This window comes from Oenanthe melanoleuca, chromosome 2 (assembly GCF_029582105.1).
Source record: "Oenanthe melanoleuca isolate GR-GAL-2019-014 chromosome 2, OMel1.0, whole genome shotgun sequence".
Lineage (NCBI taxonomy): Eukaryota > Metazoa > Chordata > Aves > Passeriformes > Muscicapidae > Oenanthe > Oenanthe melanoleuca.
In genome coordinates, this window is record NC_079335.1 from 134,839,426 (window position 1) to 134,867,141 (window position 27,716).

The 27,716-nt window shown below is 40.3% G+C and overlaps 1 protein-coding gene across 3 annotated transcripts in view; it reads right to left on the reverse strand.

The window, feature by feature from the left end:
• Positions 1–202: 202 nt before the first annotated feature.
• The window catches only part of NRP1 (neuropilin 1), a 113,292-nt gene continuing 85,778 nt past the window's right edge, over positions 203–27,716 (reverse strand). Inside the window, exons 11-18 of one of the 3 annotated variants that reach the window (XM_056483508.1) lie at positions 24,498–24,642; positions 21,555–21,638; positions 18,513–18,572; positions 11,301–11,432; positions 7,304–7,575; positions 6,749–6,842; positions 5,156–5,215; positions 203–3,912 (exon numbers count right to left, since the gene is read on the reverse strand). In XM_056483508.1, coding sequence (XP_056339483.1) covers positions 3,623–3,912; positions 5,156–5,215; positions 6,749–6,842; positions 7,304–7,575; positions 11,301–11,432; positions 18,513–18,572; positions 21,555–21,638; positions 24,498–24,642 — 1,137 coding nt within the window. In that variant the 3' untranslated portion in view covers positions 203–3,622. Of the gene's footprint in view, positions 3,913–5,155; positions 5,216–6,748; positions 6,843–7,303; positions 7,579–11,300; positions 11,433–18,512; positions 18,573–21,533; positions 21,639–24,497; positions 24,643–27,716 lie in introns of all 3 variants that reach the window. The other 2 variants (XM_056483506.1, XM_056483505.1) reach the window with 2 other exon arrangements.

Consider the following 27,716-nt stretch of genomic DNA (forward strand, 5'->3'; position numbering starts at 1 on the left):
AGCAAGGAAAGAGAACAGGTCAGGCAAAGGTGAATGCCTCTATCCTAAACAATGAACAAACCCACCAAGGTGTCTGTTGGAGGTGCCTACTAACAAATATAATTGTGATTGAAACACTGTGCTTGTTGCAAGATGCTAAATAAAACCATCCATTTAATAATACCAATCCATTTTAGTATAATAAAATACATCAGCTGTGGGATATTTTATGAAAATGTTTAATTCAACTGTTTCTTTGGAATGTAGTAGTCATAGTTTGGAAATTTAAGTTACAGTTCAGTTCTATGTGTTTTTTTTTTATGCTACTCAGTGTCTGAGAATACAAATGTCATTTAAAGTTAAGGCTTCGCTGTTCATTTTGAAACAACAATTTACAAGTGTCATATTGTCATAGAAAATAAAAATTTCTGTAAAAAAAATTTGCACAAAGTTTTATGATGGTACAAAACATGAAGCAATAATATACCAGTAAAATGAAATCATTTTACTACAGAAGATTTTTATAGTTTTTCAATAAAGAAAAAAATATGTTATTTTACACTTTAAAAATTATGAAACAATCTAAAACAATATAAACTGAACATTTTGTAACACTGCCTTTACAAATTAATAACTTTATAAACATATAATTCTTTTAAATATATTTATCAGTGCAAGATACTTTTCAATGTAAAGTTGCAGTATCATTTTTCCTTTATTGAAGGGCAACTTTAATTCTATCACCTTCAGAGAAATCAAATCTTCAGTGCTAGATCCTCATTATCATAGTAATGTCTGAAGACCACAAAGGAGATAATTTTTTTTATGTTCACTATTCTCAGTATGTTGAAAGAAGGAAAAACCCACCAACTACCAGCTTTTCTGTTTGAATAGATCAAGACCCAGAGCTGGTCCAGAATCTATTGAAATCAGTGGGAATATTTCAAAAGGTTTTGGGCTTGGGCTCCCCAATGGGATTTTCTCTTCAAGGCAATATAAGCATGTCACTCTTAGTCAAGTTAGTGGACTAAAAGTTTTTTCAGCTAAGGAGAAGAGACCCTTAATTCCTGACTCACACAGTGGTGGTGTGCTGAAAATAGTTTTGAAAAATCCTTTTCTTCTTTGGGTTAATTAACTAGCTGCTGCAATGCCATTATGGTCAAATTAGAGTGTTAGAAACCAATGAAAATTCTACCTCTGAAAAGTGAGTCTGTGGATTGGGACATCTCATGGACTAACTTTTAGGCAAAACTTTCAGGCAAAACTTAGGTGCACTGTCTCACCTTTTGGGGGACCCAAGGTTGAGAGGCTGGGGAGGTAGTTCTTCCATTAATCTCAGGTTTGATGACCTGAAGTGGGTGGTTGGGTTTTCCTGAAAGTCATTGCCTTTAGGACTCCTCTGAAGTAGCAACTGCCCATTTTTTTTCTGTTGGGTCTTCCTTTAAAATTTTTTCAACTTCAAACCTCATTTTCACCTACTGTCTCCCTCCCTTTTCTTCAATTTCTGGGTTAATAGTGGATTTTCTACATATTTTTCTATTTTATAGTTCATACTGGTGAAATGACACACTTCAAAACATTTGGTGTATAAATAGGGGTGGATTCTGTTGCTCCAACTAATTCAAGGCTGAATTAGACCTCCTTTAATCCTAACCCTGGACAGGATATTCCATTGCTCTTCTACAAAAGCAATTTTGGAAAAGACTAACTCAGAAAGTCCCAATCACTTCCCTGACTCTACTCAGGATATTCAATGAGGAAAAACACGAGTTAAGCACTTGGTAGGAAGTTCCTTTCCCCACGCTTGCACTGTTTTTCTCTGCTGGTTGGTGGATACCCTGGGGAAGGTGGAAGCTGACCCCCTGTTATGGCTGTGCTGTGTGCAGGTCACTGCAGAAACCCAGGGGCACCTGCAGGAGGGGAGGGACCCCTCTGCTGCCTCACTGCCTTGCATGGACCCCTGGGGGAAACATGCTCTTGTTTCCTTTCACCCTGTTGGACCAGCTGCATAGGCTGCTGAATATTATTTGACCAATAAAATACTAAAAAATTGCCACATCATTGTCAATCACATTTTTCTGACAGCTTAGAGCACTTGGTTCACTGCACTGGTCACTGCCTGCACTTGTGGTCAAACAGAAACCTCCTGGTATGAAATGCCAATTGGATACAACATGATGGTAAGAACATACCCTACATACATTGTGGGATTTCATTCTGTCCTTAGTACCCACTGGTAAGCCCAATTAGCATTGATTAGCATGAAAATACATGGTTACTGAGAGAACAGAACTCGAGTTCAGGTAGGGGCAAGAGGAGGAAAGTTTCTCATTTTAAAGGCAATCTTTTCTGTAAGGGAAGCATTTTCCCCAGTGTAATTAACAGGCAAGCTGTTCAGGATAAAAGACATGTCACTTTATGCTGTTAAGAAGAAACCCAAAGTTCGACTTTGGAGGATAAAGTTAAGAATTTTCCCTTATTTTTTAACACAAACTCTAATAAAATCCTTTGCCATTACCAGCACGTTAAAGCTGAAGTTTTCTTCCCTTGGCAATGGCAAATGCTTATGCAACCTACTCAGAGAGACAAAGAGAGAGAGAAAGAGAAGAGAAAGGGAGAGAGATTTTACATTTGAAAATACATTCTATATGAAAGAACAATAAAAGGGGATATTGCAGCTTTATACAAAAGGGTCAAGAGACATGAAGTTGAAATACAGAAAGCAGAACAATCAAGCCAGGTTGTCAAATCTGATTAGCCCTTGCCTTGGCTGAGGCTGTTTTCTTACACTAAAATATACTTTTGTTTTAGTCAGTGAGCCATCAGAATATGATTAAAGACAAGGGCGTAACTGCAGAGAAGCTGTAGTTAATGTTAACACAATGAGAAGCAGTACAAACAAAAAGGCACTTGAGAGGACATACACTAGCCAGTGCCAAGGACTTTTTTTGTTTCGTTTTTAGGCAGTACACTTGGTTACCAGTTGTGTCTGATGATGGCACATACTCTTTTATGGAGTTCACAAGCACAAAATTTAGTACAACACTGAAAAACATCAATAAAATTTGACTGTATTGCTTCGTAAACAGAGCTGACACGCTATATCGGTACTGATGCAGCAGTACTTTCAAAAACATCCTAACCCTTCTTTGCCTATGCACAACACGAGCAATTATACACAAATACAGGTGCAGAAGTCCACTAAATTGCTGTTACTCCAATATTTTCTGGGCACTGAGCTACAGACAGCATGTCCATCCAAAGGACCCCACTGAATACATTTTGTGACAGCATCTTGGATTTTGCACGGTAAAAACAAAATTATCCATTAACAGAAAACAAAAGAGAGGGAGAGAAAGAAAGACAAAATGAACTATAAGTCAATCATACTTGGTCTCAACACCAGCATTCGATTATTTCAAATAAAACCAACAGAAAAAGCAGACTGTACATGATTCAGGTTGTTAACACAGATTGTTGTCCATGTTCATCGGTTACACACTCATTGAAGCTCCTGAGAAAAGCTTGGCTCAGTGTCATCAATGCACTTTTCAGCCTGTACAGTAAAAGATCAACAGTTCCCCAGCACGACCGAGCTATGTCCTTCCACCCCGACTCTGACTCCTCCAGCTGCTTTACGCCTTCATGCTTCCGAGTATGAGTTCTGTGTGTTTAGTTTGTCTTTTTTCAGTTTTACACCATCGACCAGTTCAAAGTTATAATTCTCCAGTGCGGACAAGTTCCTCTCTGACATCCCATTGTGCCAACAGGCACAGTAGAGAACAACTCCACAGATGGCTCCTAAAAGCACTCCGAGTGCACTCATGGCTATGATGGTAATGAGGATTGGATCTAGGGTCTTCAGGACATTGCCTGGCTTCCTGGAGATGTTGTCATCATAGTCGTCACCTCTACGGTATGGAGGTGTAAACCCTGAAATTGAATAAAGAATTGCAAAATTTTCAGAACTGATCCCAGTTAGAACTTTGTTCGATGAAGTGGAAATTTTGAGAAGAGCATCAATTTTTTTAACGTAAGTTTTTTACATGATTTTAAAACCTAGTTTTTTAAGGTGGTCATAAATAGCTGAAAAGTGTAATGTGGCCCAAATAGCTGTGGATTTCTTCCAGACTGTTCTCCATTCTGCTGCCTGTTAGTAGAGCTCTGGCTCTCCTTGGATTAAGTGGTAGTCTTGGGGGTGAATAACAAGGCCTTTTGATTATATTTTCCCATGGTGCAGGATTTAGCTCAAAAATGTTAATCAAATCCCACTCAGCTCAGTGTGAGAGGTTAGAGCCTTAGACATTTGTTGGGAATGTCCAGCCATTTTATTTCTACTTCAATTACTTTAGAATTGGATCTTGAAGTGCAAATAATGGCAGAACTGACACAGAAGAGCAGTCTGCCCTCTTGTGTAAAATATTCACTGGGTATCATAATGTTTTCCCTCAAAATTTTTTGTTTATGGAAATGATCCAAAAGCAGCAAGCCCTGTAATTGTTGCTGGAAAAGCCAAAAAGTCTTTTTGGACAAACTCACTCTCTTTCACTGAAATCAATTATAGCAATCCTGTTGACTGTAACAGAAAAAATTAAGCTCATTGCCTGAAAAATGCAAGTATATTTTATTATTGGAACAATATGACAATTATGATCCATTTAATGATCCATTTACCATTATCATCATTGGAAATGATAATGCTTTGCTAGACTGGTCATAAAATGGCATTTTCAGCCAGGTCTGTGAAACATTTAACCTGAAGAGTTTTGAGCCTTATTACTGAGGCACAGTGCAAGTCATAAATTGTAAGATATAATGATAGTGCTTTCTTCAGCAGTGGACAAGCCTTCTAGGTAACAAAATATTGAGGGGCTATAATGTGCTTGCATGTGTATGAATATAATGTAACAAATTAAGCATATAAAGTTTGAAATGTTTGAGATAGGTACAAATAATAAAAAGTACATAAGTCCATATGACATGGAAGAATAAAACTATTGCAACCTTCAAATAAATGTTAGTCTTCTTATCATCTCATCCAGAAAAATCAAAACACCTTAATACAATATGCAGTTAGAGAACAAATCTATAAATAAATAAATAAATAGAATGCAAAAATTCACATTAAAATACACATTAAAATTCATCCCCTTTTAAAAAATAACACAATTTTTACCTGTTTGATTACTTTCTGGGTCTTCCTCTTCATCTATCTCATTTTCGACATCAGTTGATTCTAATGAAGCAAAAGAATTGACATTGATTATTAGGGTTACAAACACTGATTGACTATCATGCTGGCAATAATGGTATAGCAGATTTTCCTGTGTCAGAGCATCATTATGGTGGCTTGACAGAGCTGTTCATTATAATGGGCTCTGAAAATTAATGGAGAAAAAAAGATTAAAAAACTCCTCTCCGCCCAGTCTTGGCACAGTTTTACTTATCAGCAGGGGTTTTCCATGCCTGGGAAAGAGAAATCAGTGTGGTGAATTAGCATCTCATTCACTGTATTTACAATTTTGGAGCCCAATTCCATAACACTTCATCAGCATAGGCATAGCTAATCACAAGAATAGTTTCACTGGCTGCAGTGAGACCACTTGTGTTTGGATTTCAGACTGAGCTTTTGGGTTTATCTCCCTCAGGCAGAAATCTTTGCTCAACATTTGGTTTGAACAACCAAAACACGGAGGTAGGAAAGAAGTTATTTTCCTTTCTCATGCTGGAGTCAATTAAATAGAGTGACTGTGGTCTCAACACCTCTCTTGGCACAGGGGACACTGCAGGAGGACTTCCTGCCAACTGCCCCTCTGGTGGCATTTGATGAACCCCAGGGGTTGGACCACGTGGTAAAAAGAGATTGTACAGTTTCCTCATCCTGCAGTGAAATCACCACGTAGCTGAAGACTGTCACGTTACCCTTAAAAGGATGTAAGCTACAAAAGGTGAGGAACACCCTCTATTATTGCTCTTGGCTGTATTGTTAACTCACACAGAATAAATTTATCTTCTTAATGCTAAGAGCTCTCATTTCTATTCTCTCTTTAATATAAAAATAATTGCTTCATCTCTGCTATGAAGGACAGTGTTCTGTTGCTTGTGTTTATCAGGGGCTGCTGCTGCCAAATTACGTGCAGAGTGCAATGTGCATATGATCAGCAGTGACTGGAATAACTCAAGACTGGCCAGGAATAAAAGGGCTCAAAGAGCATCTCAGGAATAGCCTGGCTCAGATATGGGAAAGGCCATGTCCTAAAGTTGCTTTGTGTCCCACATGTCTGGGAGCTGATGACTACAGCAAATGAGCCACAGCAAACTAGAATGACAGGACAGCAGAGACAGAGCAGGGGCCTTTTCACCCTTTATGCTTATCCTGTAAGGGTTTGATATGGCCTTTTAAAAAATTTAAGAAGGCTTCTTAGTAAGTGATCTAAAAAGGGCAAAGAAATAAAATTGGATTCTGTGCATTAGTTACAACAGGGTCCTGCAATAGGAAAAGCAGGGAAATTTAAAGAGGGCAGCAATATGAAATACAGGGAGAGATGTGGGAATGTGAATATGCTGTGACCCATGTCAGTAGGATGCCAATTCTGATCCACACTGCTGCCATACCAAGGTGACACCAGTGGCACTTACTATGAATAAAGTTACAGGCTGGATCAGGATATTTTCAGATTATCTATCCCTTTCTCACAAATAAAACCAGCTATCAAAACAAAATAAACAATGTTTGAGAATTCTCTATGTTCTTGCTTGTCGCACTTACTTCGGCAATCCTCTTGTGCTATATGATTGTCAATTTTAATATCATCCACAGCAATTCCTCCAGTTCCTTTTCCAATTTCTCCCTCAATAACCACCTGGAAAAACAAGATAGTGTTCACATTGTTTTCATGTTAGCACACAACTGCAGCAGTCAGAATTTCATAATTAGTTGTTAACACACATCTTCACTTGCCAGGATGTCACACTTGTGCTTCAATTGTGGTCTGAAAAATCTGCATTGCCTGCCTTTATGAGCTTATACAGGCAAATGAAAATTATGTACTGTCACGACTTTATGAAAGCCTTTTACATCAGCGAAATTGTAGCAAAGAGGCAGTTTTGTGACTGATGATAAACGATTTATAAAGTATTTATTTGGTGTCTGATAAGACAGTGTTTGTATGACAGTAATCTGAGATACCATGAAATATTTCATTACTACTAGTCACAGCAAGCATGCCTCATCTGTAGGTGTAATGTTGTCTGCATAAATCCCTCAGAGGCACCTTTTACTGGGGTGTGTAAAACACGGCCAGCAAGGAGCAGCCGAGCTCACCTGGTAGTGTTTCACAGACTTGTGCAGAAGAACACGTCCTTCCTTCCAGTGGTTGGCCTGGTGCCCGCTCAGGGTCCAGAGCACCTGGTCGTACTCATCGGGCTTCTGGTAGCGCAGTTTGATCTTGAGGGTGCCGACGTGGGCGCCGGCCATGTGGTACCAGAAGGTCATGCAGTGCGCAGAGCTCTGCGAGTAGATCACCGGGCTCAGCAGCCGCGCCACCTTCCCCTTCTGGCTTTCATCAGCTTGTGAGTAAATGAAATTGCCATCTCCTACTGTGACAGAAGGACTGTGTTAGGAATTGCCACCAGCTTTAATTTTCTTGGTTGACATAAGAATCCCCGACCACCCCTGATCTTTTGCTTTCTTTCCATGTTGATGGGTCAAGCATCACAAATGAGTCAGAGGGCGTTGGTTTGGGAGCTCTAGGAAAGCTGATATGCTTTAAGAAAAAGCTGATCAGAGCCTGGAGTGCCTCTCCTGTGAGCACAGGCTGAGAGCTGGGGTTATTCAGCCTGGAGAAGAGAAGGCTCTGGGGAGACCTCATTGCAGCCTTTCAGCCACCAAAGGGGACTGATAACAAAGATGAGGAAACTTTTTAATAGGGCCCATAGTGACAGCCTAAAGGATAATTGTTTAAAACTGAAAGAGAGTAGATTCAGACTAGGTATAAGGAAGAAGTGTGGAGGGTGGTGAATCATTGACACAGGTTGTCTTGAGAGGAAGTAGACACCCATCTCCAGAAACATTCAAGGTCAGGTTTGAAGATGTCCCTGGTCACTGCAAGGAGGCTGGACTAGATGGTTTAAAGGTTCTGTACAACCCAAGCACTTCTGTTATTCCACACTTTCTTCTGGCCATGTCCTCAGCTGTTCACTGGGATGTTCTGTGCCAAGAGTGAACCCTAACAACGTGCTCACCACATGAAACACACAAGGCATTTGCTTTTGCTAAGGGAAGGAGGCACAAGCATGTTTGGTGAGACAGCATTATGTGCTCCATTAGTCAGTGTGCACATCCTGAAAACAGCCAGCCCTGGTTCAGCAGGCTAAAGAGAAATCCCTGGGGCCTATTCTATGTTAATTGTGCAAAGAGCTATTAAAAAAAAAAATCTCTGTTTGAAGTAATCTGTGCTCAAGAGGAAAGATTAGAATGGAAGAACGCTGAAGGGTGAAATGGCTTTGAACAACCATGGTCAGAGATCAGGAAATAAGATTTAAAGTATGTTCCCAAATAGAGGTTGAGCACTGTCACAGATTGTGTCAGAGTTATGCCCCTGATTTTTGTAGCAATATATGGGCTTTATATTTGTGACCCCTTTCCTGAAAGAGTAAGATTATAGCTGGTACTTTCTCAAGGGCATAATGGATTTATACACAGTGAAATCTGAACACCTAATACCCTTAACTTAGAAGCTTACTTTCTTAATCATGCTGAGAGAGAAGCATGTGGGAGTGTGATTAGTTTGGTAAAAGAAAATTGCTAAGTAAGATACTGACTATAGAGAAGTGCTTCTGAAATACATCAACCACACATTAATTCCAGTCAGCTTTTGAACACTCTCTTTGCAGAGAGTTATGGTAGAAAAACACAAAGCTCATCCTGGTCTGTGTAAGAATAGATTACATGTGCAATGCACTCACATGGAAGGATGGAGACAGCATTTATTGACATCATCCTATTGAGAGTAGGAAGGATAAAAGTGATAGTAAGAAATACTATTTCTCAAGCATGGCTGGAAAAAGTATACACATCACTGTTTATATCAAGACTTAAAAGAAAGCAAAGTAAAAAGAGGCAAAAGAAGATGTTTGGAAGGGTGGTGTTTTACTAGCATTAGCCTTTGCCTATACATAACATCCTTGAATTTCATGTGAAATAGTGTATAATTGAGACCTGCTTGGATTGCAATGGTATAATCCTGCCCCAATCAAGACAGGAAGATGAGCATTGCTACTCTGGTAAGCATAAGAAGGACAGAGTAGTGAGATGGGAACCAGGAAGGAAGAGGAGTGGGTTAAACCAAGTGGCTAGACCTAATAAATAAGAAAGGAATGTATTTCTTCTAATATGAGATAAGGGTGGTTTTTTTTTGTTTGGAACTTTCTGTGAGCAGTAGAGGCATCCTGCTCAATATGCATGTTGAAGGATTTTATAGGAGAAGATAATGTTAAATTGTAAAAAAAAAATCCAGGTTTTTTTCTTTCTATTTTTCTGCAGTAACATCATGTCCAGCTTCTTAAACAGGAATGCTTATGTCTATATGTTCTTTCCAACTTTGCTTCTGTGCAGAGCAGCACAACGTGCAAATCTCATCAAAGAATGGTAATAGGGAAATCCAGAGGGAGGAAAAAGGAAAATAATCTCAGCATTAGGATGGCTGTCTGAGTTGGGAGACCTACACTGGCCAGATTTCATCACAATATATATAATTTGAAGTGACATCCAGTGTATGCTGTAATCTTCAAGCATTTGCTATTGCAGATTACTTCTGTGTATTTTTTTCAGCTTTACACGTGTGTCTGAGAGAAATATATGCCTGGGACTTGTTCACTATTGTGCTCCCAACACACAGGGTGGCCTTGCTGTGCACCTGAGGGTTTGTTTGGGACATCAGTGCCATTCAGACTGCTCATGGTCTGTGTTCACACCCACCTCACTCACTGCTGGCAGGTGAATCACAAACCTGGCAGGTGAAGGTGCTCTTAGAGTTCAAGGAAAATTTGGGAAAATGTTGAAAGTGCAGTAGAAGAAAAAAGGGGCTGCATGTAAGATTTACTAAAGCTACAGCTCATGGAACAAATAAGATTTCTGTACTAGCAGGGCCCAGTGGAAACAACAAAATCTCATTTGAAGAATATAATTTCTTCATCTCCTGATTGAAGACAGGTTCTTTCTCTATAATCCTTGATGGCAAAGTGCAGATAGCTCTCATTTTCAGAATATTATTGCAGTGCCAGGTCAGGAACTCTGTCTTCATTGTCTTAATTAGAGCTTTACTTATGCATGCCTTTTAGATTTTGTCAGTCTCTGGCTAACATAGCTTTTAACCTCCTTTCAATGTCAGATCCTACTGAGCCATTTCACTTTACTCTACATCAATTTTTCCACCATTACAGCCTTCACTTCAGCTAACTGCATTTAGTTAATTTGATGCCATTTATTTGTACAATGCCATTTATAGTCAAAGTATTACAAGTTTTTTTTCCCCTGAAACTACTGTACTTGTCTTAAGATTCAATTGAAAGTGTCTCAGAATTTAAAAAGTCCAATTTTGTCTAATTTCCTTGTCATTCTCATTAAGCAAAGGGTAGCAGAAGTGGGAAGGGGGATTCATCTCAACCCATTTGATTAATCTGCACGTATGCAAGCGAGAACACTAAAGTGAGAGGCTGTGCAGGTCACACTGTGCCCTCCCTTCTCCACTAGCCTGCAGCAAATTTATTGCCTAATTATGCTGAGCTATGAGTTAGTTACTACAAAACAAACCAATCAATTCCCCAGGGTGATATTTCTTGAAAAACTGTTTGTGAGCAGAAGGTGGCTGTAATCTCCAACTCCTGCTAGAACAGAGAGGGGCCTGGTGACACACCCATTGGGAAGTTTCACTTACATACACTTTGCTGTGGTGGGTAGTCCCTGTAACTGCAAACAGGAATAATGTGAGGTCATTAACTGACCGACTGTATTAGTTGGTTGGTGATATTTCCAAAATATTTGGTCATTCAGATATTTTTTTTACCCCAGGTGGTGATTACCAAAGGCAAGTGAGGGAATATCTTCAGTTCCTGACAAGAAACAATCTTTATTCCCCAACAGAAAGGACAATTACAGCCAATTGTGATTACCTATAATGGATTAGGTTTACTAGAGCACCATCTTTGTTACTTTATGCATTTTAGGTATAATTCACACTCCTGTGAATTTGGAAGACACTGGTATTAAACAGAGCAATCTCATCCCGTGTAAAACAGAAACATCATGAACTCATGATTACCTGTGTGGTCTTGAATGGGCCCAGTTTTGCTCGTCAGGATTGCCCACCTTAAATCCACCTGGTTGTCATGCTCCCAGTGGCACAAAGTCTTTTGGGATCCCCAGCCAAAGGCACAGTTGTATAGTAGCAGCTCTGCAAGGAAAAATGGAAAAGGGAGGACGAAATGTGATTATAATTCGAATTTTGTACTTCAAAACAAATGCATACGTTTGACCATCAACAGAACAATTCCTTCCTGAAACTCTGAGAAGCCATAACAACAGCCCTTCCAGGAAACAGATGAAAAATCACTATTTTTTTGGTCAAAGATGTGGTTGCTTCTTGTCTCTTTATGACCCACATTATGGTTTGTTCGGTTTTTTTTTCCCCCTGTGGTTAGATTAATTCTTCTGATTTGTCCCCATTTTCTGATAACCGCCCTGCAGGATATAAGACTCATAAAGAAAACTCTGGCTTATTATCAGATGTATTTTCTGGTTGTCAATATTTCTGCACCCTAATGGTGCCACAACTTGCAACTCACAATGAGATTTGGACAAAAATAAGGACAACCAGAAACATTAATGGAATGTCCTTGGCAGGAAGGGATTTCTGGTGAAGTCTACAGTCCTTGGCTTCAATAAGGAACTTTTATTCAGCATTTTCCAGACAGTAAAGTAGGCCCACAAGATGGCAGCATTGAAATGGACAAATTGAGAGGGAAAAGGGACAAATGTGGCTGATTGCCAAATGAACTCAAAATAAGCTTCAAAACAAGCTCTGCATAAAATAAGGGAAGTCTGGTATTATGGTCAAGATGAGATCATATCTTGTTTTCAGCTTCTTTTCAATTCTGCCCAAAGGTTTAATACATAGTAACTTATTTTCTTCAATAGAACTCAGAATTTCAATGGAAAGATTATACAAAGATAGCATATAAATCCTTTGCATTTCTTATTTTCAGAAGCAGTTTGAAATCTTTTGAGCATTTGGTTCCTACCCCATTGGTATGAACTTTTATCTCACCTTGAGCAGCGACAACTCCCAGCAGAGCAATGCCCTCCCAACAGCAATGTGACCAAATCTTGGAGTATTTTCTCAGGCATGACTCACGCCTTATTAAAGGAATAACTTAGGTTTACTTTAATGAGATGCTTTGTGCAAGTATGAACTAAGAACAAAGGACTCTGTGCTTCCATCAATATCAGCTCTGGGGGAAGAATGGTGTTTCTTGCCCATTATTAATAAAAAAAAAGCCAGAAAAGATAATGCAACCTTTAGAAAGCGCTTGTTTATTGTGGGAAAAAAAAAAGAGAAATATGGGAAGTGTGTTGAGACCTGCAGTTGGCCAGATCTTTGAAGTGGAGCTCTTCCAGTCTGAAGAGGCAAAAACCCCCTCCATGTATTGAGCTGCCAGGGAAGATTGGTAAGGCTTTTGAACTCACAACCCAGATTTTAATGGAAGGCAAACTAGAATAATAATTTTAACAACACAAAACCTCAGGTGAGTAGGTTGAGACAGAATGGATATAAAAAGGGTTCATCCATCATTCTCTCCTTGCCTGCTGTGTCCTTGTTTGGCAGGCCCTTGTTCCCAGACACAGTTTTTTCTCAACTCACTGGATTCCTGCATTGTGGCCACCGTGCCCTCTCCCTGCTGGCCCCTAGAAAATTTCCTTCTGTCAGCAGAGACATCTGAGCCTATGGCAGCTCCTGCCCCTCTGCTCTGTCAGTGCTGTGCTGTGGTGTCCCTCTGCACTGAGCCCTCATTCTTCACTCCTTCCTTTCATCCTTCCCACCCTGTCTGCCTCCCCCCTCTCTCCTGCTGGCCTCCAGAGGGGTCTGCTCCACATTGTCACGAATGCAGCATCCTAGTTGGGAACAAATGAATTCAACAGATAGTATCTGGCAAAGGAATTCAATGTGGAGGAAAGATGTTTCCTGGAGCACCCTACCCCTTTCTAGGAAAAAAGCAGACTGTGGTGAATAATCTCTCTTTGGGCTCAAAATATTGAAGAAGCAGAACTCAGTCTGCACACATGAGTGCAGAAAGACAATCCATTATGTCTCTTTCTTCAGTATATGAGGTATTTTTTTTCTAGACAATGGGGCCATGATCAAAGACATCTTGCCCAGAAGGGGACATCTGAAAATCAAGGGGGCTTTTAAAAGAAACAGAGTGACATTGCAATGAATTGAAGAGTTTAAGATTGTGAAAAATGGCCTTCCATTGTCAAGGAGGCCTAGGGAGAGCTGTATTGCATGGCTTTGACATCAGAGCCATGAGACAGAACTTCAGAAAAGGTTTTAGAAAGCATAGAACAAAATTAATCTTATTAATCCCAAAGAATTATATCATGCAAAGTAGTGATAGCCTGTGTGGTATTCAAACCACAAGAAAGGAGAACAGTGGTAGATAGATCACATCCAGCTGAAGATACCACACAGCATAAATGAGCACGTAGCATAAAGACACTGACAGGACTGGTATTGTTCAACTCTGAATAAAAATAAATAGCAGAATACATAGGAGAAGTATGTAAATAAGTGATGAATGCAGAGACTTAGGACAGAACAATATTCTGTTTTCTCCATTTCACAGCTGAAGTAACATGAGATATCCAGTGAAGCTCAGTGCGGATCAAAGGAAAAAATTTCTCATATGATGGGAGTGGTACTTGCTCCCTTGAATGCTGCTAAGATTGAGCACAATTCAAAGAGAACTGGACACTGACAAGGAAAACATCCAGAATTTAATAGTTAATTCTAAAGTGCAGGAAGTGACAAAAGCCTTTTACTTCATGCTCTGATGACAGTTCTGAACACTGGGATCAGAAGGATAGTTTCATAACAGCTAAATTTCACAGCTCCATCTAATAAATACTTTCTTACACTTTCATTTGAAATATATAGTCCAGGAAATTGGCAAAGAGCCTAAGTCTGATATGCTTTGGCCATGCCTGTGTTCCTTGGCTTCAGACTCAGAGACAGCATGGTGTAGCATAAAAATGAACTTGTTTTCCACGCAGAAGTAGAATCCACTGAAACTGAGGAGAATTTGACCAGTAACCTGCACACAGTTGGCTCTTTCTTGCTAGGTTTCTATTGTTTTCTCAAAAGTTATTGTGTTACTATATTTCTTAGACAATCATAGCAATGGGATTGAAGGTCAAAGGCAAGGCATTTCAGAGTGCTCTTATTTTATGAGCTTCTTAAATATGCCATTTCTTATTGCCTATTCTTATGTCTCTTACAGTGCTTCTCCCAGGGACCCATAAAAAAAAGGAAAAATAGGCCTGCTAGCCAATTAATAATGGACACTTGTAGCATCAGGATAGGCTCATTATGGCTCAGTATGGACAATGGACCTGCCCCAGAAAAGACAGACTAGCTCAGCCCTTCTATTAAGGGTCCCAGGGGGCTGATACAGTAGCTCACAGCAAGCTACAGGCAATCTGTCCTCCTCTTTGTCCTTGAACTATAGCTTGGCAGCTCTGGTGGAAGGAAGGAAACCAGGGACGAGTAGCAATTGTTGGGCTCCCTCTGCAGTGCTGGCCCATTCCCATGCTAGGATAATTCTGCTGCCAATAGGTGATTGATCTCTGGGTTTGTGTGTATTGAGAGGACAAAGAAAACCAGCTATTGTGTAATCAAATAGCAGCAGCTCAGATGAGAATCTGAGAGGGAGGTGTGACGAAATCCCATATGCCTTTTTCAAAATGTAGGGTACGTGATACTGAATTAAAACAGATTTATCCTCTCAAAGAATAACCAACAGCTGTACTTTTTGACCACATCTTGCTCACAGCTGGGACCATTACTGCACATGGACAAGAAAGTAATTTGAAAATCTAGTTGAGTGAGTTTCTTGCGAGTCCATTAATCTTTTGTGGCCCACAGACTTTGGCATATTTTTATAACTCCTCCAACAAGAGGCAAGAAGAAGCATGATGGCATTAAAGATGATATGAAAGTGCTTTCTAAGATGCTCTTGCCAAAGAGTAAATCAACATTAAAATAGGAAATTACAAACATAATCTGGACCACTTCAAAGTAGTATATTTGGTCTGATTCATATTTGCATTTCACTTTTTTATACCATTTATGCTGGCATCACAGGATAACCTTAAATGATAGTAAATGATAATTTAACAGCCTTAATATCCCTTTACTGATACAAAGTTGCTCCAGCATAAACGAGAATCAGATCTATTCTACCTTTAAATTATTTCTTAGCAGAGATTTTAACTTCAGGTTTTTTTAGTTATACTTTTCTGAAACACCTATTACGTGTATCAAAACCATGGTACTTCTCAGAACAATCTGCTTTACGAAGGACTCGGATTACACACTGAGAGCACGTAATGTAAATGAACAGCTTGCTCTGTATGTAAATAGCTAAGAGACAGGCATTTCAAATAGTCCTTTAGAATTGAAAAAGATGTGCTCAAAAAGACTAGATGTTAGAAAGTCTTAGGGCTGAGGACTGAGGTATTTACCTTGACAGATGGATTTGTAAAAGGCATCTTTTAGAGTCTGAGGAGGAAAGCAGATCCTCTCTTAAAAAAAAAAAACAAACCAACCCCAAACCTTTAAGCATTTTTAGCCGTTTTAAATAATGATTCTTTTTTTATTTTCTTTCAATTCAGTCCCCTTGAAACGAACTGTAAAAGACTCCTCGATGGAACAGCTTGTTTACACATGGAGGCTTTCCAGCTATTTGCTCTTAACTGCTTCCATAGTGTATGAAAGCTGGTTGGAATAGGATAATCTCAGGCTTTCACACACACAAGCACGTTAGTCTGGGATAACAAGATTAGGGATATTTGCAGGCTGGAATGCAGGCAGTGGGACAGCAGTACGTGGTGCTGGCACCTACTGCAGAGTACCTGTGCCATGGCAGGGGCTGCTCTGGGGGCTGGCCAGTCTGTCCCCAGCCACTGGCACAAGCTGCTGTGGCCACCAGTGGCACCACGCAGGGTCACCCCTGCAGCCGGCAAACTGCAGCTGATCCGGAACAGCTCCTTGGCTTGGAGCTCATCCTTTTCCTCATGCTGCATTAACATCTTAAGGTAAACCAGGCCTTAAAGGGAATTAAGGCCAAAGCAGAAGGCTCAGCCTTTGATGTGTTAAATTCCTACCTTGCTCAGCTTGAGAAGAGCAGAAAGAGTGCACTTATCCTAAGGCAGCAGAGGGCCAGGGGCCCCCAGGCAGCCCTGGAACTTCAAGGGCAGTTTAAACCACGTTATTTGTGGCTGACAGAGCAGACTCACACTCACTGCACAGCTCTGCTCCTGTGCTTCACTGGCACTGGGGTCCAGCCATGTCCCTTCAGCAGAAGGAAATGTTCATACCACCTCCATGCCAGGAGGGGCTTCCCCAATGCTGAGGGAAAATTCTGTCTGCCCCTTTCTGGGAGTTTTTGGCTGGTTTTCAGTGAGGGATTATGAGGCAGCTGGAAAACTTTATGTCTTAAACTGGAAATTCTGGAAACCTTATTCTTATTTATTAGCGTCTGGCTGATCTCTATCTATGATCTTTGTAATGTGCTGCCATGTGGGAGCCTGGAGTTTGGGATGTGAACTCGTCCTTATTCCCTGGAAGGAAACGGTTCTACCAGCACAATGCAGGGAAGTAACATTGGCATGCTCTGAACAGAGCCTCAGAAACTCTTTTAATAGAGAAAAAACTTGGCACATCACGGAGTAAGCAAAGGTGGTGCAGGAGGGAAGCAAGGAGAGAAAATGAGGATATCTTAATGTCTGGTAGTAAGAGTCAATCTGTTACTGGAGAGCCCCACCCAAGCCAAGGGGATTAAACACAACCTGCAAAGCAGCTGGCACTGCTCAGGAGGGAGGGAAAATGCACTTTCTAAATCTGCAACTTGTTTAAATGCAAGAAGATGGTTTTAAAAACTGTAAAAAAATCCTTAATCTTATCAAAATAGAAACCTAACAGAAAAATTCAGATATAAAATTTAAAATGCTTTGTTCTAAATCTACTGCACAGAGTCTTTTCTTCCTCTGCATCCCCAGCCCCTTTGCAGGACTGAGGCCAGCAGCAGTCCAGCCCTTCAGCAGCACTGACTGTGAGGAGGAGGGTGGACTGGCTGTGACTGACTCACTGTTGTGTTTCTCATTGCACAGGTGCTCCATGATCTGCCTCTGCTCATAAAGCAGGGCAGAGGTAAAAATAGTGTATGCTGACTTAGCCAACTGGGTGACCCTGGAGACAAATTTTGAGGAGAGTAAAAGCATTGGCCTCTGCAATATCTGAATGCAGAGGCCGAGAGTGGGAACAACGTCTGAGCTAAGTCAGCTCTCTCTCTTAATCAGATCAACACCATCAGTGTCCTTTAGGAAATTTTTTGCATTATTCTTTCACTTGAAGCAAGAGTGGATTGTGTCACATGGTTGAGGAAACAATGATAAACACTTACCCACCCTGTTAATAAATCACTTGCAAGACTGGGTCTGACTGTGCTTTAATGGAGGAAATGGGAGTAACTGAAAACCGACCTCTTTACCGCTCCACAATTATTGATGCAAAGGATTTTTAACTGTTGCTTATAGTTTTTGGAGTTTGGGTTTTCTGCCCAAATCCCTCCTCTCCCCCACTCCCAGTAAACTGTACAGGATATTAAAAAAATGGCATGAAAGCTGAGGAAGCAGCAAACTAAGGAATTTAAAAGCTGCTAGATACTGTATTAAGTAACAAGGACCTGCTGCCAGTGACAACTTGGTTTTCCCTTTTCAAGTTCATGGTAGCAGTTTATGTAACCCCATTTCAAGAAAACTTGCTAGAAAACAATATTGTAAAACTGCCAGCTCCCTAGTGGAAAAAACTAGCAAATTTTACTTGTCTTAGTTTTGTAAAACCATGGATATAAATAGTGAGTGGGCCTGTGTGGCTGTTTTTGTTTTCCTGTAGTTTGCAAACACACTTTGTGTCATTGACATGCCACATTTAAACAGTGCACTGTGTGATTAAGTTAGTTTAATTTTGTCAGCACTTGGCATTTGCTGATGCAGAAGGAAATCTTGTTCTCTGCTGTATCTACATGTGGATGAAAGGAATAAAATATTTGCTGTACAGAGCTAAGAGACCAGATGCTTCTTTACTTCAGAGACTTTAAGGAATGGTAAGTCAGGAAGTGCTGCAATTCATTATTTTGTCTCTGGTATGAAATTTGGGCATGGAATTTATTGTGGTTTTAATAAGATTTTTTTTTACCTGGTTGTAATGTATTGTCGATTACTGTTGGCTTTTCTGTATTCAGCACTGTAGTCCCACCTGGAAAAGAAATCATGCGTATCATGATGCATGTGACACAACAAAGGACACAGCAGTCATTAGGAATAGCCTATATATAAACCTGAAATATTACTGTCTTTATTAGACATGCAGGTAACTGAGTATGCAAGCTTAAGCATGAAAATATGACATTAAAAGTCTGGTTTCCTTTATCAAAAAAGAACACAAGAACTTTTCATTAAATAAAGCTGTGTACCTTTGGAGTCCATGCAAACACCACCTAAATCATTCTCAACATGTCCCTGTGACTGTCCTTGGTTTATAGACACTGATTTGCTCCAAATCACATGGGAAGTGAGCAGCTGGTCTTTATGGCACCTCCTAAGAGTCACTATTTTGTTCATTTACCAAGACCTGTTGTTTCTCATATCAGGGATATGAGGTAAAACTGGGGCTTCCCTGTATGTTGTTTCATAGTTGTGTTTGAGTCCAGCTCTCAGGAGAGGTGCATGGGAATTGCCAGACTTCAGGATCTAGTCTAAGGTTGGTTTCTCTTCTGTCTCAAGCGAAAGAAAAATTAAGGACTTCCTCTTTGTCCTTTTCTTCATGCAGATAAACAAGAGGTGAGTGGGGTCATGGCCCTCTCCTAGGCTTACTAATTGATATTTTTAAAATACTTGACTTTTTAAGCAAGCCTCATATTCATAAGGAAACAAAAAGGAAATTAGTACAATTATAAATGCACGGTGGGGTGCTGATTACCAGTCAACGACTCCTCTTTTCTTTTCTCCAGCAAGCAAGTGCTTAAAGCATTATAGAAAAGGATGACTATGATGACTTCCAAGGAGAATGAATGCCCAAGCTGTATCAGCTTTATGTTTGTGAGAACGATCTGATGGGAAATGCTATAAACCACGCAAATAGAGTAGCTCTGTATGGGGTCCAAATAGAGCAGGAAGGAATCTGGCCTGCAGCACAATTACAGTTAATTGCAAGGGAGGCTCACTGTGGCACTCACATATGTGCAAGTGCTGTCAGGGAAGCGACTCTACTGCTGCACCCAGGAGAGAGTCATGCTGCTCTGGGAATGGGTGAGAGAGGGCAGGCACTCATGAAACCCCCTCTGCACTGCCCTGCTATCCTTAAAGGGCCACAGGATTACACACTTGCCTTCTGGGCATTTTGGAGGAAGAAAAGAGTGTCTATAATTAATGTATTGGCAAAATCAGTTCTGTGCATTTTACTGTTGTAAGTAACGCCATACGTACAATGCAACACTTCTCCAATGTTCAGAACAACTGGGCATGCACTGCCTAGGGTTTCTAGTGTTGTAATAATAAATTATATGTAAGTGTCTGCACTTTAGTAGGAGGGCAATGCAGTAATTTTCAATATTAATACTGAAAACATTCAGTTCCCTAAAAGAGGGATGCTCAGGAAGATTCTGTGCTCAGGAAGGATAGTGGCTGTTCCCTTGTCTTAGAGATTACAAACTGCCCCCAAAGCACAACCTGCAGAAGCTGCCAGAAGGTTTTTCTTCTGCTCAATAAACATTCCCTGAGGGACATGTGGAATGAAGTACCAGGCTCCTTGAAGTGAAGAGACTATGAACATGGAAGGTGCTTGCATAGATCTGTCTGCTTTCCCTGACAGAGCCTCCTCTATATGCAATATGTCTCTACCTATTTGGCTTTGCAAGACAATGTAGGGCTCTGCTGGAAGCTCTAGTGTTTCCTGACCTGCCTCTTTTCTGAATAATGAATAAATAAATTACATTGTTGAGTAACATTGAAAGCTTTCTGAGCCACCTTAACACAATACAGATGATTTTATCAGACTCCCTTCATGGCTGTTTTCAAAAAGAATAAGGTTCATCTGGGACACTGATTTGAAAAGCAGTGACAGTGACCGTGCACTGTCTTTTCCACTCAAGAATTGTTTTTTCAATTTATGATTTGCAACATGCTATTACAGGAGACACTGGCAAAGCTCAGAAAGAGTTTGATATTGGAATTTCACTTTCATTTGTATCTGCTGCCTGATGTTCGACTTGGCTTATTCCGAAAAGCCAATCTCTTACCTAAGCTCACCCAATGTCCTCTTGGACAGCTATTGCCAGATTTTAATGCTACTTTATGTCATGGATATAAGAAGCAATAAACATTTATTAGATGAGCACATCAGGGAGCAGTGATGAAATAACTTGTGTCCCTGCATTTAAAAACAAGCTCAATTACTGCAGATGTATAGACCTAATCAAACAGACATGGAGATTTGTGGAACAAGTGACCTCCAAGAAGAGATCAAAAACATAGAGGTGCAGTGTCAGCTGTCTTAGCAGGACTAATGACTCTGTGCAGAAGTGTGAGGATATGAAACCTATCAAGCTTCCTCTGTTCTAGTTCCAGTCTATGTTACACCTCCCCCTCCTATTTTTCTGCTGGTGATGGCAGCTTGAAGAACATCAGCCCCTCTGTGGCTGTAATGCAGTGTAGACAGGGAAGCTCATGGAAATATTTCTGGTGGTGAGTATGTGGCAGTACGCTTTGATGAAACAAATCTGTTTTGTTTCTGTCTGGGAAAGGGTTGGGGATGAGATGTGAGTCCTATACTAAGTTTTAGGCAGGAAGCCTATATGTAAACCAAGCAATATTGCAAGTTCTTCAATCTCAGACAATAAATCTCAAGAGTATTATCCAGCTTTTCTTGTTAGTAAGAGAAAGTTTGATTAGAAGATTTGATTAGACACAATTATCGCTCAAAAAATTGCCCTCTCTTCCATCCAGTCACTATTATTTTCTTCAAAAATTACATAGCTGAGAAAACAATCAAAAGTATTGTCATATGTAAAAGGCAGATGCCCATGTTTTGACAGCACTAACGATACAAACTGCATACTAATGTCCATTAACACTGCGTGTTTAAATCAGTGCAAAGATTAAGCTGGTGATGGATATGAGCTACAATGAAGCTGCAATGGAATGAGGATGGTTTCTGCACCTGTCAGTTGGTAGTCATCACCTGTGCCACTGTGACAGTTTGCCTGGTCGTCATCACACTCATCCACGGGCTTGCCTTCGGAAACGGTGGGGACAGCGGTCGGAGCTGAAACAAAACCCATTGCTCAGTTAAAACACGGGCTGGAGAACCAGCACTCAGCTGGAAGTAACATCCTGATGATCACCACGTGTTGTGTCTGAGGACTGAAGCAACTCTACTTTGCAGGTGGCTTAGTACCTCTTTGGAATGGGGGGCACCTGTTCTGCCTCCTGCACTGAGGTGTATCTGAGCTCAGGGGCTGAGCAGAGCTGGGCAGCAAAGCCCCAGACTGTTTATTCACTGGCTGGTGGGTGTTTGTTGTTCCTATCAAGGAATAATGAAAGCTGGCAAGGCAGAATGAGAGTCCTGGAGAGTAGTGTGTGGGGTAGAGACCCCATAATCTTATTTCTCTCTAAAGTCCCAGTGCAGAGGGACCAGAGGGGTACATGCTCAAGGTGGTAACTCTCCAGCACCCAAGGTGCTGCTGAAGAAACCTCTCTGCAGAGCAATGGAAGAGAGGAAATGTCTGAGCACAGTTCTGTTAACAGCAGCAGGAAGGCAGTGTGATGTGAAATCACTTTGTGCTCAATAAGGGCCCATGGAAGGTGTTTCTTTTGTTTTTTGTTGAAGTTATAAATAAATAAGACACCAGTGATGTCAGGCATCCCTCCTGGCCACCTGCCTGCTTCTCACTGGTGATGACTTTCCGGTAGCTGCTGCATAACCAGTAAAAGTCTGAACTTTGTTATTGTAGCTAAAAGCTTCAGATTTGTGTAAGATGCCAAAAACCACATAGCCCAATATCTGCAAAGCACATCACATCTGGAAAACCAGAACACAGAGACTTGGTGCTACGTTTATGTTTCATGCTGCACGTATAGTTCCCTGGCTTAAGATAAGCACTCCTGGAATGTGATCCAGGCTTTTGTCTCTTCTCACTTACTGTTATTTTCATTAGCAATCTTTTTCACTCATTATAGGCTATGCAATAATGTATGTCTTTTGCAGATTCTTCTATTCCTTTCTACTGCCCTCAGTGTCTGCTGGCACAGAAGATCACATACAGTGACTTCTTGGCTTGAAAACGTCAGGAGAGGTGGTAGTTTTTGAAGTAGCTATATTATGGGATAAAACATTCCTCATTAGGACCTTGACCTATGCTTTACAGGTTCAATCTATCCCTAGTTAAAGAAACAGTTCTGTACCTATTATGAATTATGCAGAACATTTGCTACCCACATTGCTATAAAAACCCCTCTGGGGGATCCCTCTAGCTTTCTACATCCAGTCAAGTTTCTTATCTTGATCTTTGTGTCCCTGTATAGCCTCAAGCTTGCCTACATCTCTGCCATCATTTCATATATGCCCTCCTGGGATGCTTCAAGCACACAAAACTTGCCCTTGCTCGTTACTGCTGGAGAGCTGATTTTTTCTCCTCTCTGTGCCAACCTCCATGCTTCTTTTCTCATCTCAACTCTTTTCTTCCTCAGTAAATCTCAAGTGACTTCATTCAACTTCCTCCTCGAGATGCAATTATACAACATCAAGCATTATTGTGCTTCTCTGACAGGCAGATGGGAATTGACCTCACCTGTCCATGGGTGACCTACAGGTGAGCATACATCAAAAGTATACCACAGCAGAAAGAAAAATGTGAAAAGATAGGTCCCAGTGGAAAAAGGAAGTTTGCCTAAAAGCAAAGGTTCCCCATCTCACTGAGCAATATATTCTTGTAAGGTGGTCCACAGACTCACTCCTGATGGCTGGGGGGCTACAGGAGCCCTGTGGCTGAAGGGCTTTGCCCACAGGTTGTGAGTTTACATAAGGCAGGTGCTGGGTTTTCTTTTTTTCTGAGCAAGTAGCACAATAGTCTGCAGGAACTAAGCATTCCCACAGGAAATGAGGACTTCCTGCGGGAACTAAGAAGTATTTCCAACCTCCCCACTTTCCGGGCCAAGTAAAATCCTACATATTCAATCACTAAACTAAAAGAAAACAACACAGAACTCATCAGTTCTCACAGAAAATGCCTCCCACACTTCCCTCTTGGGGGAGAAATGGTGAGAAAGAAATGGAGGTAGAGCAGTTGTTTCCATTCATCTCGGGAGCCTGTTCAGCTGCTTCTATGAGAGGTGTCACATGAAGCACCAAATAATGTGGTTTGTTATTCTGTGTGTTTTTAAGCTGTGTGGTTTGTAAGCCTCACCACTGTACCATTATCCACCAGATAAAATTGTTAAATTCACATAGTATTATCTGTAGTTATCTATGAAGTTAAATCATTATGTTTATATAACAAAAATCAAAGCGGACTGCATGTCACAGTCCAAGGACAAATGTCTAAACTTTGCTTTTCCTGGTCTTTCATCTCCTACATACTCTTGCAAAATTAAAGCTTAGTAAAGAACAAAGAGGCCCCCTTTATCCCCCAAAAGTAACACCACAGACACTGTCCAGTCAAGCGATCTTTGCCCACTATAGCTTGTGGTGTGACTTTCAGGTCCTTTGAAGGATAGAGGGACATAATTACTATATTTAGTGCAAAGCTCTGGATTCTCGGAAAACATCTCCTCCAGGGTTGTATCATGGTAACATAAAATTTAAGTTCCTGTCTTTATTCTCTCCTAATAGCTCTATGATTCTCAAAAGTATAATCATAAGGCTGCTTAAGGGAATGGAAAACCATGTGGAGAATATCACTGTGATTCAACAAAGGAACGGGAAAAATAATAATAACTGTGCCTTGGGCACTCTCAAATGTTGCAGAGAGGAGCAGAATAGGCCAAGAAACAGCACTAATGGCAGCCATGGAAGCGAGAGTCCGATGTGCTGCCTGTGCAGACACAGCAGTCCTCAGCAGCACACCGAGTAGAGAATGCACTTATGAAAATAATGAAGTGCATTCGTTTCTAGCAGAGCAATTACCTTCGAGCTCACAGCCCAGCAGCTCCATGCGCAGCCCCAGCCCCCCGTGCGTGGCTCTCTCGGGGTAGACGCGCACGAATCGTGTCGATACGGGTTCAAAAGTCCGCAGTTCGGGAGTGTCGTAGTTGGTGTTGCCTTCAAAAGTCTGCAAAGCATGACAAATGATACTTGTTAAAAAAAAAAGAAAAAGGAGAGTCTACTTTCCACGCTCATTTTTTTTTTCCTTCGTTCTCCAGCCTTTGAATTAGGTGAGCAGTAGGCCAGATTCTAACGGCTTAATAAGTGTCAGGCATTGCTATCCTAAATGAGAATGGAAAATGCATTGTTAAAGCTTCTCAGAAAAGTAATGCATTTCATTTTTCATAAACTCAGTAGCAACCAATCCATCAGGGTCATAACAAGAGCTGAGTGTTTAATGAGACATGTTTTTAAATGACATTCTGATCTGAGGTTTAACTGGGTGACATTTCCAACACTTCTCAGGGAAAAAAAATGGCTGAGGTGAAGATCCTGTCACCTTTTAAGTGGTTACAATAATAATCCAACTATTCAAGAGAAAATTTCAATCTGATTTCCCCCAGTGACAGAGCTTCACAAGTTGTAGCTATTTCAAAAGGCATAAATTAAACTTCAGGAGCAGTAGCTGCAAGAGTTCTTCCAGTGAGCCTGCTATTGAAAAAGAATTAGAAGAAAGAGAAGAAAGCTGCTTCCTGATAAAACTGCAATATAATCCAACAGGCAAGGCAGGTCAGCAAATGTACGTTTCAGACAAAAAATCTCTTCTCTGAATTGCACTTTGGGCTCTTCAGACATAATACAACTCTCAATGGCATTTGTTTGATACCTTCAGTTTCTCCTTTTCAGTAATCTTTTCCATATAGAACACATTATAATTTGTACTTATAGCAACACCTCAAGTGCCTCCATGTAGATGATCAGTCTTTAGAAGAAATCAACAGAACAAAGAAACAGGCCTTGGTATGAAGCTATCTTATAGCCCAAGATAGGAAAAAGCAAAAAATGTCTTCAGAATATAATGTATAGAAGTCTCTAAAGTACAAAATATGAAAATGTATATAACAATGAAGTAAAAGTATTTTCACATTTTCCAATAATTAATGAAATAGAAAAACTCTAAAAAATCATCTTTCAACCGCAGTTCAAATTTAAGATTAGAAGTGCTACCATAAGATACTTCTAAGATACAGTTATGAAACTGGAAGCATTCTTTAGGAAGAAAGCAACAGATGCCCTTCATTTTGGATGAGAACAAAACCCAGCCTGCAATGAACTCCTTCTACTCATCTGGGGCAGAGAAAACAGAGGACATGGGCAAAGCTGGCTGAATACCTAAGGCAGAAAACCATCCTGGGTAAACCCTACTGCCTCTTTTCTGTGCAATTCTATTTTCAGTGCAGTTCTAAAAGCCTTTCTTGTTTTTACTGTATGCCTCTGCATTATGATCACAATCCTTCTGGCCACTTGCTAAAGCCAATGGTGATGGGAGACTGTGAACAACTAAACTAAAAAAAATAATTTCAACATCAATGCTGCCTCTCCTACTTCCTAGGGGATTTGCACCTCCAAGTGCCTTCAAAGGGCACTGGCTGACCCAGTGTGCTGCCAGTGCTTGGAAGACAGTTGTCACAAATTCATGTGTAGAGGGCCTGTCAGATCAAATTGACATGGAATTACATATTATTATATTTGAATAACAATATAGTGCAAATGATCAGAAAAGCTACCTACTATATGAAAAAGAATGAATGCCATTTTATGTGTAAAAAGTAGACAGACACATATATCTGAGGAATCCTTGCTCCCTTTTTTAATAGTAGTCTTAATAGCAACATATAATAATGAAAACTGATTTATAAAAGACATCACTATGGAGTACTGACACATAGACATTAGGATTCAATAGGCATCTAGAATTACATTGAATCATTGTCCTTTGTGGAGCAGAGCTGCCTGTGATTCAATTTTGACTGTTCATTTAAAACACATACTGATACTCTTTGTGGGAGAGGAGAGAGGAGTGTACAGCAAAACTTCACTTTGTGAGTGTCCTTTATATAAGCTGTGTCACAAATTGCTTTACTCCACTACAAAGATAAGGTATAATAAATAGTAGTTAAACAAAAGAGGAGCTAAGATGATGAGCAGAAAAAAACCTGCTTAACATATTTTAAAATCAAAATAAACATTGCGGAAAATTTTTAAAAGGATGTTCCAAATGGCAAGATGTTCTGAACTTTCTTGTACCAGAAATGATGAGAGGAACTGTAAAAACAGCAGCAAAAAACTCCTGCAAAACAACTCATCCCACCCCCATAAAAATGAAAGGAGCAAAGAAGTATGAAAGAGAAAGGTGACTTTATGGAGTAAGCTTGAGCAAGCAAGCCCATGGACAAGAAATACAAATTGGATCTTGAACTGGAGTTGTGCATGGTTATTTGATGATTTGTGATTTTCACTTCTTTGAGTGCTTGAGCTAAATTACAGGGGAAAACATTTTGAGCACACAAAAAAAAATAGCTGAAATTGGGTCAGTCAAAGAGGAAGGAGTTATGGTAGTCTTTGTGAAAGCAGCTGCAGGCATGAATGACAAGATCATGTTAAGAAACAAGGTGATGTTTCACCCTTTGGACACATTCTGTTGTTATGTTTAGCCTGTCACTGCTCTCTCTTCTCTGAAATGCAGTTGTTTGTTTATTGAAAGTCACGACTTAAACCAAGTGAAACGATGTGTTTCATTTCATATAACAGGGCTGTTTCTAATCCACATTCCTGCTGTGACTTATTATAGCATTCTGTCCCATCCAGCTCTACTTACAGTTGAAAACACTACATTCCACTATTAACATTTTAAATTCCTCAGGCTCCAAAATAATGGGATTTATCCTATTCTCTTTAAAGAAGACTTGTGCTTTGGAATAAAGTTTATTAAATATATTGAATTTTCAGGAAGGATTATAATTATGCCACAAGAGATTTGAATTCCAGCCCTCTCCGTTCCATTAATCTTGAAAGTTAATTTCTGGTGGTGATGAAAGCTGAGGATGGGCTCAGTGCATTAGTTAGCACACTAGTTTTCTTGTCAAACTGCTAACTTCTGACAATGATGGCAAGTGCCTGTATTAGAAAACAGAAAGCCATGCAGCAGACGGCGCGCTGCTTCCAAAGCATATGGCATTATTTTTTTCCCTCGTTGAGCCA